We start from the raw sequence: 15,695 nt of genomic DNA on the forward strand, positions 1-15,695 counted from the left end.
TTTCCCGCCAACCGCGGCGACGAGGCGAGGAAGGGCAGACAGACAGCAGACAGGCGGCCGGTGCGTGGTCCCGTCGTCCGGCCCGGCCGTGCCCAGTCGGGGACGTCTCTAATGTTTGGGTGCGGAGAGCGGACACGAGCCACCGCGGTGTCCGAAGCCGTCTACTCGCGTGATCGGCCCCGCCCTGCCCCGCCCTGCCGCGCCCTGCCACCATTTGCAAGTCGATCAGCTGCAGACTGATTCCGAGAGTCAGTTACGTCGCTCTGTCTCTCTCGCACCTCAGCGGCACGTCCCACGAGTGCGAGAGAGGCAGAGCGACGTAAACGACTCTCGGAATCAGTCTGCAGGTGCACGTCATCTACGATGGTGAAGCACCAAGCACGCGGCGCGGCATTGCACTTCGTTCCCGCGTCGCGGCGCGCCACGCGGCCGGCCTGCTGCTCGAGCTTCTTGTGCGGCTCGGTGTCCAGGACATCCAGGGCGCCTCATGCATGGCGGGATGCCTGGCCGTGCAGCCCTCGGCACCCGCACCCGACCCCTCCCGACCCGACTCCAGCTCATCGAGTTTATCTTGGTGTTTCTTGTTTTGTCCAGAGACAGGGCGTGGCGGGGCGCGGCGGGGCGGGGCGTGGCGGGGCGCGGCGGGGTGGCCGGCCGGGGAGTTGTCGGTGTAGAAACAGGTGCCTCGCTGTGCCTGACAGCCGGTCGGGGGCGTGGCGGGGCGGGGCGGGGCAGGGCGGGGCGGGCCGATGTGTCGAGTCCTTGTTCGCCCCGTTGGATCCGATCTAAAGGTCTAGCCACATCACGGGGGTTGGGCGGCCGGCGGGGCAGGCCCGGGCAGGCACGCCAGAAAAGAACAACACGGCCAACTCCTTGCGTCTGGACGGTCTAGACGTCTCTACTTTACTGCACTCAACTCTGACCACAGTTGGGCGTGGTTCGACTCCAGGCGAGCCGAAGAACCGAAGGGAGCAAATTGGAAATGAAACAAAAACTCGGCGCTGTCGGGGTCCAGCAGAGCAAGGGAGCAAGGATGCGCTGCGGGAGAAAGAGTGAGAGAGAACCCTGCTGCTGCGCGGGTGGGTGCCCTGGTGTCCCCGCCTGCCACCGTTGCAACAGTCGTCTGCTTTTCGCTATGGACGGCGTGGTGCAGGTTGGCCACGGTGCTCGCGACGCGATGCGACGCCGCCAAGGCCCAAGGGCGGCGCGCGGGGCGTGGGGCGCGGGGCGTGGGGCGCGGGGCGTGGGCGCGGGGCGTGGGGCGCGGGGGGGGCGGGGCCAGGCGTGGCTGGTCTGCACCAGGCTGCAGGCTGCTGCAGGCCGGGGTGAACACAGCACACGGCACAGCAAGCACTGCCTCGCAGCCGGCGCACCTTGAACCAAGGACGCGGCGCCCCGCCCCGCGCATCCTCCGAGCAATTTGCCACTTCCCCGCCGCCTTCCTGCTCCTCCTCTTCCAGGACGTGACCCGCCGCACGCGCGCGCGTACCGCCAACTACTTCATTTCCCCGGTCGTGTTTTTCGGCGCGGCGCGCGGTGCGTGCTCGTCGAGTCCGTGCCGCCGGCCGTGAGTCCCTGGCGGTCTCTGAGGACACCACACCGCTTTTGTCTTGTCCGCGGCACCGCGCAAGGCACCGCGACGAGGGCCGACGCTGTCAAGCGGGACTCTGTCGCCGCGTCGCCGCCGCAGACCTTCATTCAAGATCAAGTTCGTGAACCTCGCTCCTCCGCGACCGCCATACATTTTTCCGGGCTGCCGAAGACACGGGCCACCGAGGGACGTTTCATTTTGGTGACTGGCGAGAGCCGAGCGGGGCGTTGGCTGGCGATAACGCGCATGCAAGGCGTGGCGGGGCGTGGCGTGGCGGGGCGTGGCGGGGCGGGGCGGGGCGTGGTGGGGCGTAGTGACAGGCAGGCCGACGGACACTGGTAGTCCCGGGGGCGTATCCGTGGCTGGCGGCCCCGTGGCGGCGCGGCCCGGCCGGGGGGCGTGTCGATGGCGTGCGCGGGTCGGCGGCGCGGCTCGCGGCCCGTTCGATGCGAGGACGGTCACGAAGGCGATGCGATATTCGTGGAGTAGCAGCCGCGGCCGGCGTGCCGGGGGCATACCTGGGGCCCAGGGCGGCCTAGCCGGCCTAGCGCCCAGGGCGGCGGCCCGGAGGGCCTCGGCGTGCCGTGTAACTTCGATCGGGAGCGATGTGCGCACAGAGGGGACACGGGGACGCGGCCGCGGGGGCGGCGCGTCGCGGCAGTCGCGGTGCACGCACGCCGGGGTAATTGCTTTGTCACGTGTGTCCAGTGTGCTTCGGCGCTCTGTCTCACTCGCACCTCAACTCGCGGGGCGTGCGTGCGAGAGAGAAGAGCGCCCAAAGGGGCTGCTCGGAATCGCTCTGCAGTGTGTCCAGAGCGGGGCTCCGCCCGGATTGACGGGTCTGTCGCGAGTGTGTGGGGCGCGGCGGGGCGTGGCGTGGCGGGGCGTGGCGGGGCGTTGTGGGGCGGGGCGAGGCGTTATCACGCCACACGTGTCCCCGTTGGCGGCGTGGCGGCGTGTGCCCCGCGCCGCGTCGTTCCGACTGCACACAGCCAAGAGGATTACGCTCTCCAAGTGAGCCAGCACGCCAGCACGCCGCTCCGCCCGCCGAACTGCGCGGGGAGTCTGACAAATGCTGCGGGACGGGCCGAAAAGGCCGAAAACGAAGAACGCCGAGCGAAGGGGTGGCGTCGTCGGTTTCCGTTAGTCCGATACGACGGCGTGCCCGGCGTGCCGTTGCACGGGGTGGGCCTGGACGGGGGAGGGGGAGGGGCAGGATGTCATTATCGAACATGACACACACCGCGCCACGCAAACACGTGTTGCGGCCCGGAACGAACCAACGAACACACGAGCGAGAAGATAGGACCAATGCGGCGGGGCGGGGCGCTGCTGGTGCCACAATTCCGAAAGTGACACGCTCATTGGGAATCATCACCGATTTTAAACCCTCGCGCTGACCGAGGTCAGGTTATCAGTTCCCGCAATCTCTGTACCTCGCCTCGGCCCCCTGGCCATTCAATTGTTGCCCCGGATACCGCCACACACACTCACACACACACAGACACACACGCCATACGCCACACACGCACACGCGGTGTGCATGGCCGGAACAAGGGGAGGGGAAGCAGGAAACCCCAACCTGCGTGTGCGTGTGAGTGTACGTGGTTCGATGGTTGGACGCGCGGCCGTACACTGGTTCATCCATTTCGTGGGAAAGGTCGACAAAGTCAGTCAGTCAGCCAGTCAACTAGTCGGCCAGTCACTCCGTCAGTCCTCTCGCCAGCCAGCCAGCCAGCCAGTCAATCAGTCAGTCAGTCAGTCAGTCGCCGCTTCGCCTGCGAGAAGGGCGTGCGGCCGGCCAAGGATGTCCTTTGTCATTGGCGTTTGGTAAAAGGGACGAGCTGTCCGAAGAAGAATCGCGGCGCTGAGGCCGCGGCGTGGCGGGCGGGCGGGGCGGGGCGGGGCGGGGCGGGGCGGGGCGGGGCAGGGCGGGGCGGGGCCGTGGCGGGGCGTAGCGCTGCCCTAACAGAGCCGCGTGCGTTTCGAAAGTCCGCGCGGCGCTCGCACACAGAGCGCGTCCCCGCTCCGCCCGCCCCGCCCCGCCAGGAGGGACCTTCCCTCGGCTGACCTCCGCGATGTCGCTGGACTCTTACCTTAGCTCGCGAGACACGCTGAGCCGAGCCGCGCCGAGCCGCGCCGAGGTCGGGATGTCATCACATCACACAAACGTACGCCGCGCCGTGCCTGGGACCTAGACGACGGGCGCCTCCCAACCTCGGCCTTGGACTCGTCGTCGTCCTGCTCCCGACCTGTCCCCGCCCTGTCCCCCGGCTCGTCCGCGTCGTCCGCCTCGGCCCTGGACTGTCCGCCGGACTGGAGCCTCCAGCGGAGCAGCGGGGCAGCGCGGCGGCCACTGCGGTGCATCCACTCGGCGCGCCGAGTCTTGTTTTACGGCGCGGGCATCCCGCCGAAGACGATGTCGTCGCGGCCGCGATGAGGTGCCCGACGACGTCGTGTCTCCACACCCGCGGAAGCCCCATTTCCAAGCCTGCCACGCGCGCGAGTCAGTCGCCGCAGGTCGTTTTCATTTTTTGATTTCTTCCTTTTTTCTTGTCCTTTTTTATTGTTTTACGGGCGTCTGCCGGGCCGGTGGCCGCCACATCGGAGTGTGATGGCACTCGATGGCACCTCGGCGGCCCGGTGGACGGCCTGCCGACGGCCCGGCGTACCCTCTCCGCGGTGGCAGCGCGGCGGCGCGCGGCCGGCGGCCCTGACCCACTGCGACGCCACGGCTGCCTATGGCAAGCCCATGGCACGCCTATGGCAAGCCTATGGCGGCGCGATGCGCTATCACACGCTAATGACACGACTGCAGCTCACGTGCGCCCCGCGTGCGCCGCGCTCACACCGAGCTGGCCCCGCCCGCCGGCCGCGTCGCGCTCACACCGTCCTCGCCCCCGCTCCGGAAACGGACCTCATTTCGAATTCGCACCGCCGGTCGAAGCCGCATCCGCTTTCCCGCGGGTGTCATCTGGAGCGCGCGCTCGGACGCGCTTCGACGTGGTGGTCGCGGTGGCGGCGGAGGCGGCCCTGTTGATCGCCGCAACAAGCTCATGCATGCGCGCCCGAGCCTGGCCGAGCCTGGCCGAGCCGAGCGATGGGCATCGATTCGGACGAGGGACGGCGTCGGCGACACGACACGACACACTGCAAGGCGCCGCCCATTACGTATTGAGCAGTGCACTCCGCGTAGGCCGCGCGCGGCGCGTGTCCTTGCCGCCGTCGCCGTCCTTGAGGACCCTAAACGATATCAACGTGGCCGGCGGCCTACCTGAGCCGAATGCGTTACCAGCTCCGCGCCGCCCCGCCTTGGCCCTGCCCGACTCGTCCCCGCGGTGTACAGGTGCTTGCCGCGCCGCGCGCCGCCTCATGAATGCCAAAGCTGTCCGTCACCGTCACTCCCTCGTGGTCGTGATGCTCCCGAAGCCGAACGGGTTACACCTCCCTTATCGCGCTTCGCTCCATCGGCGCGCTTTAATTGGCCGAGAGCTCAGGCTGCCAGGATTGTCTTTCGACTTTTTTGCCACTTCGCGCCCCGCCACTTCGCGCCCCGCCCCGCCCGTCGTGCAGCAGGTGGTACAGTGAGCAGGACGGCGGCACAGTGGCGCCTAATGATGACCGCAGATTGGGCTGGCGCGCTGGCGGCTGATTCCGGACGGCGCTTCACTCTGTCTCTCTCGCACTCATGGGGCGTGCCGCGTGAGAGAGTGAGAGAGAGAGATGGCTGGCGCCGCCGTAATGGAGTGCCGCGAGTGCTTGACGCGCACTCGTCAACTCGTCCCGGACGACTCGTCCGCGGCTCCGCGGCCGCCACGCCGTGTGCCACGCCGAGGGGATTCCCTGGCACTGTCATGGCACTGCCAAGGTCACGCGAGGGGGCGTTGTGTATCGCGGGCGTGGGATCTCCACGCCTCCGCCTCTTTTGTGAATGGCAACCTTTTTTTGTTGTTATTATTTTTAGATTTTTTCATGTTATTTTCCATTGTGGGCGCCATTGCCTTTGTGTACTCTCTGGTCCTGACCCCCGGTCCTCTCTGGTCCTGTTTCGCGCAGGTGCTGGCTACGGCCGCGGATCTTCTCCCCCGAGCGCTGATCCGCCACTCCAGGTTCATGGTTTCCATGGTGAGTGTCACGAAGCCAGCGACGCCCCGGCGACACCGGCGAAGCGAGGAGCCCTGGGTCCGAGCCTCCGAGTGCGGAACGGGGTGGCGTCTGAGGCTCGGTCTGAGGCGGTGTGGAGGGTGCCGGGGTTCTCACCAGGGCCGGGCTGGCAGGGCTCGCAGGGACGCAGCCTGATGGAAACGTGCCTCACGGCCGCGAACGCGCCTGCCGCGGTCACCCCGGCCACCCTCAGCGTCCCCGCCGCCGTCCTCGCCGTGGCTTTTCTCACCTGCTCGAGGCCTAGGCGGGACGGGACGGGGCGAACGGTGAGCAGACGAGATCACGTCCTCGGCGGTGGCCGCGCCGCGCAGCCGATGCCACCAACCTCGCCGTCGTAATGCATATCGGCGCAACAAGGCGGCCAAGCCGAGCCAAGCCCACCGCAGCGCCGCGCCGCTCCGCTCCATCTGCGGCTGCAGGCGCGGTGGCGCGGCAGCCAAGCCGCGGCGCTAAACTACCGCTTGCATCTTGCAGTGGGGCGGCGCGGCGAGGCGAGGCGCGGTGTGGACGTATCAATTCCACGGCGGCGACCGGCGACCTGCGTGACCCGGGAAAGTAGGCGAGGCGCGGCGGGTCGCGGTGACGGCGGCGCACGGTGCGGCTGGAAGCTGGGAGCGGGTGTTACCTTGCCCCGCGGCCCTGCGTCTCGGTTTTCGCACGCCCCGTCGCCGAGAGTCCACGAGGCCCGCGTCGTCGTTTCCGCATCCGCCGGTAGTCGGCTGGCGTCGCTGGCGTGCGGGAAAGGGCCGCGGGCCGAAAGGGCACTGGGCAGCGCGTCGGGTGCTTCCCCGCAGCCACGCCGGCCACTCCAACCCACCGGGGCAGTCCGGACTCCAGTCCGGCGAGGCAGTCACGGAAGGCCGCTGCGCCGACGACGCCCGCCTCGCCGCGTGCAGCCGGCTCGCCAAATTATCATAGTCGTTGAAGGATAAGAGGTCGAAAGACGTACACTGCGACTAGCGCCACGGCGCGCCACGGCGGGGCTCGCCCGGGGGCTCCGGCCAGGGGCGTGGCGTGGCCGCAGTGGTTACGGCCGGTCGTCGTCGGGGGGCTCACGGCGGGGGATGGGGTTCGAGTCGCCGCGTCGCGGTGCGTCGCGGTCCGTGGACAGGGCGTACAAGTTTTTAATTAGTGACCGTAGGCCGTGGCGGCGGCTTGGCCGCGGGAGGTGTGATGAATTTACTGCGCGCCGCCGTAACGGTTCGCGAAACATGACAGCAGCCGCACCCCAAGGGCTTGCCGGCTTGCCCTCGCCGCCTCGCCGGCCGGGCGTGACTGTTTTGCACACGCGGCCGGGCTGGCCGGGCCAAACGCGGCCCACCGCCGCCCCCGCCGCGCCGCGTCCGCGTGCGTTCCGGAATTAAGACCTCGAGGCGTGGCGTGGCCCCACACTGTGGTGGCGTGTCGCCTAATTCCTCGTAAGCGTTGGACTCGGTTTCCGCACTCGAATAACGCAGCGGCGTGGCGGCGCTTTTGGCGGGTGGGCCGCGCTGCGGCGGCAGTGCGCGGGGGGCCGCCGGGCTCAGTCCGGACAGCGCCTCGCCGTCGCTCCGTCTCCGTCGCACCCCACGCGGCGCCCCGCGAGTGCGAGAGAGACCCCGGCGACGAAGGCAAATGTTCGGAATCAGCCTGCAGGCCGTTATGACGTGATTGCATGTTATGCCGTATCGATTTTTAACGAGAGCCGCCACCGCTGCCGCGGCTGCCGCCACCGCCGCCGTCCTGGAGGGTGAAGTGGAGGCAGGCTGACGGGTCACGACAACCCTCAATTACCGACTGGGCTGGACGGACGGACGGCCCCGCACCGCGCCAGGACGGCGACGAGGACGCGTTTTCGTCCGCGCGACGATGACCAACGGCGGCGGGGTGTGGCGTCGCTTGGCCGCCGAGCGCGCTCCGGGCGCGGCCGGGGTCTTGGGGGTGGCGTCGCCGTCCAGGCCGTGCTGGCCGCCGTTCCAGTCATTTTGTCTCCAGCGGGCCGCGAGTGCCGCGAGTGTGAAGGCGGCCCGGCGGCCCCGCGTTGCGTCAGGTGGGGGTTATTGAGCCCCGAGCACACCGTCGACCGCCCCAGCCAGCCCAGCGCAGCCCAGCCCCTCCGCGGCATCGATCCCCAGCGGGGTGACAACCCGTGTGTGGGGCCAGCAGGCCCAGCCAGCAGGCCCAGCCAGGCCGCGGCGGAGGCCCGCATTCCACGGGCACCGCGGCGGTATCCGCGCCGCGGACGGAAGCCGCCGGAAGCCGCCTCATGCCAGAGGATCGTTTCAACGCCCTGTCCACAGTGGGCCAGAAGCCCGGTGGAGGCGGCCAAAACCCTAGACGCGTTTTGAGCTCCAGCGTCGCTGAATGGGACTCGAATCGAACGTGTGACCCCACCAAATGGATTGCTCTCCGAACGAGGAATCCAATGGTGGGGTCACACGTTCGATTCGAATCCTGTTAAGTGACTCTAGAGTCTAGAGTTTTGACCGCCTCCACCGGTCTTCTGGCCCACTGTGCTGTCTGGAGCGATGGAGAGACAGAGCGTCGAAACGATTCTTCGGAAGCGAATGCCCGTCCCCGCCCCCGCCCGGCCGGGAATAAGGAAGTGCCAAGTGGGCCCCTACTTCTCCTCCTCCGGGACGCAACGGCAGTGTACCTACACCGGCAGGGCGGCGCGCCGCCGGGACGTCGATAGTAAAAGGAGCCGCGCAAGTTTCGCGACGAGTGGCGAGACCCCTGGAGAAGCGAGGAACGGGTTCGTCTTCTCGGTGCGCGGTGCGGTGCGGTACAGTGTACGTGCGCGGGGCCTGCACCACCTGCAACCTGCACGCCGCTACACTCGAAATATAGCCCTGAAACTGTTCGTCTCTGAAGCCTACTCCAGTTTTGAGGGCGTCAAATGGCGCCTTGGCGCGCCTTGGCCACCCATAAAATGGTCACCTTGGCAGCCCAGTCTCTAAAGGTTACCAGAAACGCAAATTTTGAAAAGATGCCCAGTTTCTGAAAACATTTTACGACGTCCAGTTTCTGAACAGCCAATTTTGTCGCTGCCCTGTGCTCCCTTTTTTCTAGCAGGAGTAAACCACTTCTTGCTAAATAATTATTAGGGGTACCTGAAAGTAGGCGACAAAGGTGCATTGAAGGTTCAAGTTTTAAGTTGGCACCATTTGACGCCCAAAACAACAGCAGGGGCCCGCATATTTAGAGTGTAGGGAAAACAGTTTTAAATCGGGTGTGTCCTGCCTTCGGCAATTTGATTTGGCGGCCGGCTGGCTGGCTGGCTGGCCGGTGCGACCGCGCGGGTGACGCGGGAAGGGAAGGGGGCAGCGGTCCGATTTTATCGAGCACGCGAGCGCCGCTGTGGCGAACAGTGCCGCACTTTGTGGGTGTGACGCGGACCGTGGAATAAAAATTGTGTCGCGCTGGCCGCCGCCGTGCCCGCCGCGCCCGCCCTGCCCGCGCCGAGCTCGGCGAGGACGCGGTCGGCGCGGAGGCCGGTCCGGCCGCACAGTGGGCGTGGAGGCGGACAAAACTCCAGACGCGTTTTGAGCTCCAGAGTCGCTAAATGGCACTCGAACCGAACGTGTGACCCCACCAATGGATTCCTCGTTCGGAGCTGCCCAATGGTGGGGTCACACGTTCGGTTCGAGTGCCATTTAGCGACTCTGGAGCTCAAAACGCGTCTAGAGCTTTGGCCGCCTCCACGAGGTCTTCTGGCCCACTGTGGGCCGGCCGGCAGTCGATGCTCATGCTTGATGCTTCCTGTCCAGTGCCGCGTCACCGTCGTCATCATCGCATTGCCGGATTCGCGCGGCTATGAAATATTTGTCGGGCTTTGATGGCCGTGTGGCGTCCGGGTCGTTCCGGGTGGAGTGTACTCGTCGGCCTGTACCTGGCCGCGGTCCGCGCTCGGCGGGCGCTCGGCGGGCGCATGCACCTCGTTGGAGCCTGCCTGGTCCTCTGCGCGGCCTAATAGCGTCGCTGCGGTACACAGCACTTTGAGGGGGGAGGGGGCACACGGTGGGTGTGGGAGGCGTGCTTCCGGTGGCCGCCACGCCGCGCCACGCCTGCCACGCCCCGTCACGTCGCCGTCATGCCCCTCGCCACGCCCTGCCACGCCCCTGCTCCGCGTGGGCCCTCCTCTGCGCCTCCCCGCCCCTCCCGCGCCGCCACCGCCCGCATATCCGGTGCAGCACTGATTGAACGCTAGACGGGCCCAGCTGGGCAGGGCCGCCCGCCACGCCCGCCACGCCCGCCACGCCCCTGCATGCCTGCATCGCAGCGGCGCAGCAGCCAGCTGGGTTGGGGACACGCACGCATGGCACGGCGGCGGGCTGGGCTGGGCGGCCGAGGCCGGCAGCGCCCGGTTTTGGGTCATCGCGGTGGGGCCCTTTCGGTCCGCGCGGCGCAGCGTGTGGAGATTGAGACGCAGCCCAAAGAGTCATTTATTTCTCCGACCGGGAGCAGCGGAGCAGCAGCAGCCCGGTTGTGGCGCGAGGAGGGCTCTCCCGCGCCGCGCCTCGGTGGACGCTAAACTACCGTGATGGTCGCTACTGGCGGTGCTGGCGGTGCTGGTGGTGCTGGGGCTGGCGGCGGCCTCGGCGTCGGCCGCCTCATAATCGGTGCGGCCAGTGTCGCCGCCTCAGTGATGGATGGGGCGCTAATGGTGGGCGCGTCCTGTGTGGCCGATTATTGGCCCTCGGATCCCTCAGCCTCAGCCCCCAGGACGACGACGACGGCGTGCCTCTGGATCAGACCGGCGGCCGGCCCCCGCCGCGTGTGTTACTGCAGACTGCTTCTCCAGCAGGCCGCTCCAGCAGCTCACTCGGCACGTCTCCCCGCGGCGCGGCGGCCGTTTCAAACGAACGAGCGAGCAGGTCCGGTTGAATTTGGACGTCGCGCCGCGGTAGCCCCCTGCCGCAGGAGAGCGGTTTGCCGCTCTGTCTCCCTCGCACCCTCATGGGGAGCCGCATGAGTGCGACGGAGACAGACAGAGTCGCTGGGCTGGACCGCGCACGCGCGGCGCAGTGGCGGCCCGGGTGCTGCCCGCTGGCACTGCTCCCAGGCGCTGCTTCCAGGTACTTCCGTGACCGGGCGCCGGGCCGGCCGGGACGGGGCCGGGACGGGAGGGGCCTAACTGTGCGCAATTACAGGCAAAGTGTGCGAGCGAAACCATTAGGGGCGGGCCGGGCTCCGGGCCGGGCGTGTCACAGCGTAGAGGTCGCCCCCCCCTTCTCCCGCGGAGTACGAAAGAGACACCGCGGACCGCGGAAACGGCGGCATAGGCTTGTGTGGCAGTTCGATGCGCGTGCCGCACGCCGTGCTGGCCGTGCTGGCCGTGCTGCTGCGTGGCGTGCGCCTCCGAGATAGCATCGGTCGGAACGTCCAGGCCGCGGGTGCCGCGGGTCGCGCCGTGAGTAGACTTTTAGGCTCTTGGAACGCGTGGGGATTTTAGGGCTCAGTTTTCAGTCTGGGGGCTGCAGAGCGGCCCCAAGCAAGGGGCAGCGAGACCCACTAGGCAGCGCCGCAGGAGACCCGGCCCGCTCAGCCACTTTATTGGCTCCGTGAATGGGGAATGGCGCTGCTGGAACCCGAACGCGCGTGCTCGACTTGAGAGAGACTTCGGCACGTCAGCGGCGGGGCCCGCAGCCCGACGGGGCCGTCGGCCACCTCAAGTAGCCGCAGGGGAGGGAGGGGACGACGGCGGCGCAGGTGTTGTTGCTGTTATGCCACTCCATGGAGGAGACGCGGCACGGCGCGGCAGCGAACAGGCGAGATGAAACACGTGTCGAGGCGTGCGATTAGCCGATGATTTTCTGGACCGCAGCCCTCGTGTCCTGCCCCGCCCGGAGCGGTGCTCCGCCCCGCCGCGGCGAGGCACGCCCCAGATGAGCCGGTACAGGTTGGCGCGGTGTGTATTGCTCCAGGAGGTTTTCCGCTCCGCATCCTAATGCCCGCCGCGGCGTGTTCTCACCTCCGCGGCGGCGGGGCGCGGCGGGGCGCGGGGCCGGCCAAGACACGTGAGGCGGCGCCGCGGGCAGGCGGGCAGGCCGCGACGCCGAGGCGCTGGGACGCTCGCTCACGCCCCTCTGGCTGCATCGCGCCTGTGTCGCCTACGTGCGCGCCGGCGGACCGCGAAGTGCACTCTTGTGTCGCGTAAATTAGATTCAAAAGCGGCAGGTGTGTGTGAGTGTGTGTGTGTGTCGCACGCCGCCGCGCGCGGGTTGTTGACATGTGTAGCGCCGTGTCGAACACGGCGACGCTGTGCGAAGAAAAGAGGCGCCGTTTTCGCGTGTTTTGATTTGTTTTTAAAATGCGGGGAAAGTTGCCTCGCGGGTTTCGGGGCGGTTCGTTCAAGGCAGGCCGTTGGCGGTGGCAGAGGTGCCGGAGAGTGGCGTCGTGTAAGTGCGTGGCCCGCCGAGTGGAGTCGCAGCAGCAGGACCGAAGGGACCGATGCGACCGAGGTGGGGCGCGGGTGGTCGCCGAGGCCCCCAAGTCCCTGGGGATGGCGTGGACGGGACGCCGCACAGTGGGCCAGAAGACCGGTGGAGCGGCCAAAATTCGAGACGCGTTTTGAGCTCCAGAGTCACTAAAAGGGACTCGAACCGACCGTGCTCTCCGAACGAGGAATCCATTGGTGGGGTCTCACGCTCGGTTCGAGTCCGATGTAGCGGCTCGGAGCTCGAAACGCGTCTCGAATTTTGGCCGCTCCACCGGTCTTCTGGCCCACTGTGCGCCGAGGGCTCTGTTTTGGCGACGCTCTATTCGGGCCGGGTGACCCGACCCGACGGCTTCCGAGAAGGTTCTCGCCGAGGTGGGCGCGGACGGCGGCAGCGGAGGGGGCGGCGGGGCGGGGCGCCACGGAGATGCCTCGCCGCGCCGTGATGCACCTGTTGTAGCGTCCCCTACGGTCCGCCGGGCCCGTACACGGTCCAGGGGCGTGGCGGGGTTCGTTGGGGTGCGGCAGGGCGTGGCAGGGCGTGGCCGGGCCCGGCGGCGGGGCGCGGCGGGGGGCTGGGCCGCTTATCGGCGAGACACGTTTTATTGATCCAGATGGAATGGGAGCTGCGGCCGTCGTCTGCTGCGGCGCCAATTTGCGGAGGCGGAGGTCCATTTAATTGGGGTGCTTTTGGTCACGGTGTGTGGATCATTGTCCCGGGGAGTATGCGACCGTGTGACGTTCCCGACGTTCTCGCAGGCACAATTTATCGCTTTACGATGCCACCCCGCCCGCCCCCCCGCCCCGCCCGCTCCCCGCGCAGGTGTCACGTAGCACCGGGCTAACCAGAGTCACGACGCGAGCGAGGGTCGCGGCGCCCGGCGGCAAGAGTTCGAAAACGTGGAAGTGGAGGCTAAGCCCCCGCCAGTGCAGCCTCGCCGCGCCTCGCCGCGGTGGTCGCGTTTCTCGTTTCCATCGCGAGGCGCGAATCGCGAATTTGTGGAGCGAGTGCGCGGACTTGCGGACTTTCCCCGGCGCCTCTTTGAGTGCGGTCACTCTGTGCTGGCGTGGTCGTGGTGGACAGCGGGCAGCTGTTGCACGGCCCGGCCGCCTTGGCCGCCGCGTCACGCTGCTACTTAGAGGGCGAAACTGGCCAGGAAGCCGAGCTGGCCGAGCTGGCCGAGCCCCGCGACGACGGCCATTTCATAAACACGCTCTTTGCACCGGGACCGCGTTTTCCGCGCCGCGGCGCCGCCGCCCCGGCCGGCAGTATTTCCCTCTTTTTTGTCGTCGCTCGTTTCGTCCTGACCCCTGACCCCGGCGGCGTGTGTGAGTGCGCTTGTCTCGGCGGGCGAAACTGGATGGAACGCTAAACCAGCGGGGAGGCGCTCTGCCTCGCAATGACCGCGGGCCTGCGAGCGGCAGACTGATGCTGAGAGTCGCTCTGTCTCTCTCGCACCTACTCGGGGCGCCACACGAGTGCGACGGAGACAGGGCGACGAAAACGACTCTCGGAATCAGTCTGCTGTTGCATTGCGGCACGCGGCGGGCACGGCCTCTTGTCGCTGCTTACAATGTTCGTTAGCGAACGCGGCTGCGGCGCGGCCCGGGGTGGGCGGGGCGGGGCCAGGTGGGGCGCACCTGTCCAGAAACACACACGCACGCACACGGGGAAAGAGTTGCTGCCGTGCGCCCTCCTCTACGTGCACGTCGTCGCCAAGCCTGCCCACACATGCCCATGCACACACACACTCACACACACACACACACACACACACACACACAAGCATGTAATGCCATCGCTGTTGGTCATCGGGTCATACAGTCTTGGGAGCGATAGCGATCTCCCTCGATTCGGCCATCGCGCACGCTCACACACACACACACACACACACACAGACGCACGCGGACGCGCTGACACTCACAGACGCACTCACACAGACGCGCAGACGGATTATCGCAGGCGCCGCGGGAGGCCGTCCAGCGGATCGCCAACCATAAGCTGCGCCGTAGTTCGGTTCCCATGCCCCTCTACTCTGTGCCCCGCCCCGCCCCGCCCCGCCCGCCCCGCCCCGCCCCGCCCCGCCCCGCCGCGCCGCGCTTTGGCGTTCGTCGGGGCGCTAAAGTGTAAACTTTACGACCGGCTGGACTCCAGGTGCTCCAGGGCCTACTCCGGGCACTCCAGGTGGATCGCGAGAGGCCGGGGATGTGGATTAGGCACTGCCTAGGCTAGGCAAAGCGAGCGGGGTGGCGTGGAGAAAGGATAGGACGCTATAGTGCGAGATGGGCTCTAACTCAACGGGTTACTTTGTTGGACGAGATTGATGAATGCTCTTTCCGTGTGTTTGCCAGGATGATCCGGAGCCAGAGTCGACGCGGTGGCCCGGTAGAAGCACTCCAAGGACCGCCTACGCCGACATGGCTCCGAACACCAGAGAGGTAAGTCCAAGTGAACCTGTTAGTTTTTGTTTTTAATTTGCATGTGGCCAGCTGCCTAAGGCCCGTAACGAACCCTCGCGCTATCGCACTAGAGGGTTTATTCGTTTACTGTTTGGCGGAGAATGCTTTACCGCGGTCAGCTCTCTGTAAATCCGCCGCAACTAGGACCTCGCCACACGCAGGGCTCATGGCTCATGCAAGGGGTGGGCTTGACGTGGGGTGACTCAGCAGCAAAGGAAGCCGATGGGATTTTATTTGTTTCTTGTTTTTTCGACGGTTGTTGTGTCGCTTTGTGCATCTGCCGCGCTCCGCCACGACGGCGCCCCACTTACTCAAATCACTCCATTTGCGCCTCGCGCGCCACGCCCCGGCGCCCGGCGCGGTCGGGGCGACGCGGAGTCCTGGCGCTTCGCGCTCGACGGCAAGGTGCTGTCGAGCCTGCCGTTTGCGCGCGGTGCGAGGACGACGAAGTGCTGCCGAATTTCAGAAACACAAACACGCGCTGCGCCCGCAGACTGGTTCCGAGGGTCGTTTTTCGTCGCTCCGTCTCTCTCGCACCCACACGCGACGCCCCACGAGTGCGAGAGAGACAGAGCGACGAAAACGACCGGTCGGGTGGTTGGGTAGGGGTGGGCTTGGCTGCACTTTGCCCCGGGCCCGGAAGTCCAGGCCCGCGCCGCGCCACCTGCTCGCCTCCACCCGCCCCGTCCGTCGCCGCGCTAACCCTTCCCCCACACTGTGGGTGCCTTGCAGTGCCTTGGGGTGGCCGCTCACACTCGCCCGGCCGGCTTCACAGTGGCGTGGGTGTGCGTGCGACGGCGTGGCGGCGTGGCGGCCGGCCTCGGCGCGGCGCGAAGTGCTTCAAATCGCCGCCGCCGTAATGCATTGCCAGTTTGTTCTCCGAGCGCCGCGCGACCTTCCGCCGGGGACACGGCTGCAATTTTGAATTTTCTGTTCCGCTCTCTTCCGCCCGCGCGCCGCGCTGAGTGTGTGTTCGTGTGAGTGTGTGTGTGTTCGTGTGTGTGTGTGTGTGTGTGTGTGTGTGTGTGTGTGTGTGTGTGTGTGTGTGTGTGTGTGTGTGTG

At 67.2% G+C, this 15,695-nt stretch overlaps 1 protein-coding gene across 2 annotated transcripts in view; it reads left to right on the top strand.

The window, feature by feature from the left end:
* Positions 1 to 15,695, top strand: part of LOC117649686 (Krueppel-like factor 8) — a 39,233-nt gene that overhangs the window by 455 nt on the left and 23,083 nt on the right. The window contains exons 2-3 of one of the 2 annotated variants that reach the window (XM_034392649.1): positions 5,648 to 5,716; positions 14,526 to 14,612. In XM_034392649.1, coding sequence (XP_034248540.1) covers positions 5,705 to 5,716; positions 14,526 to 14,612 — 99 coding nt within the window. In that variant the 5' untranslated portion in view covers positions 5,648 to 5,704. The remainder of the gene's footprint in view (positions 1 to 5,647; positions 5,717 to 14,525; positions 14,613 to 15,695) is intronic. The other variant, XM_034392650.1, reaches the window with a different exon arrangement.

The sequence above is a fragment of the Thrips palmi genome, unplaced genomic scaffold, assembly GCF_012932325.1.
Source record: "Thrips palmi isolate BJ-2018 unplaced genomic scaffold, TpBJ-2018v1 HiC_scaffold_4, whole genome shotgun sequence".
Classification (NCBI taxonomy): domain Eukaryota; kingdom Metazoa; phylum Arthropoda; class Insecta; order Thysanoptera; family Thripidae; genus Thrips; species Thrips palmi.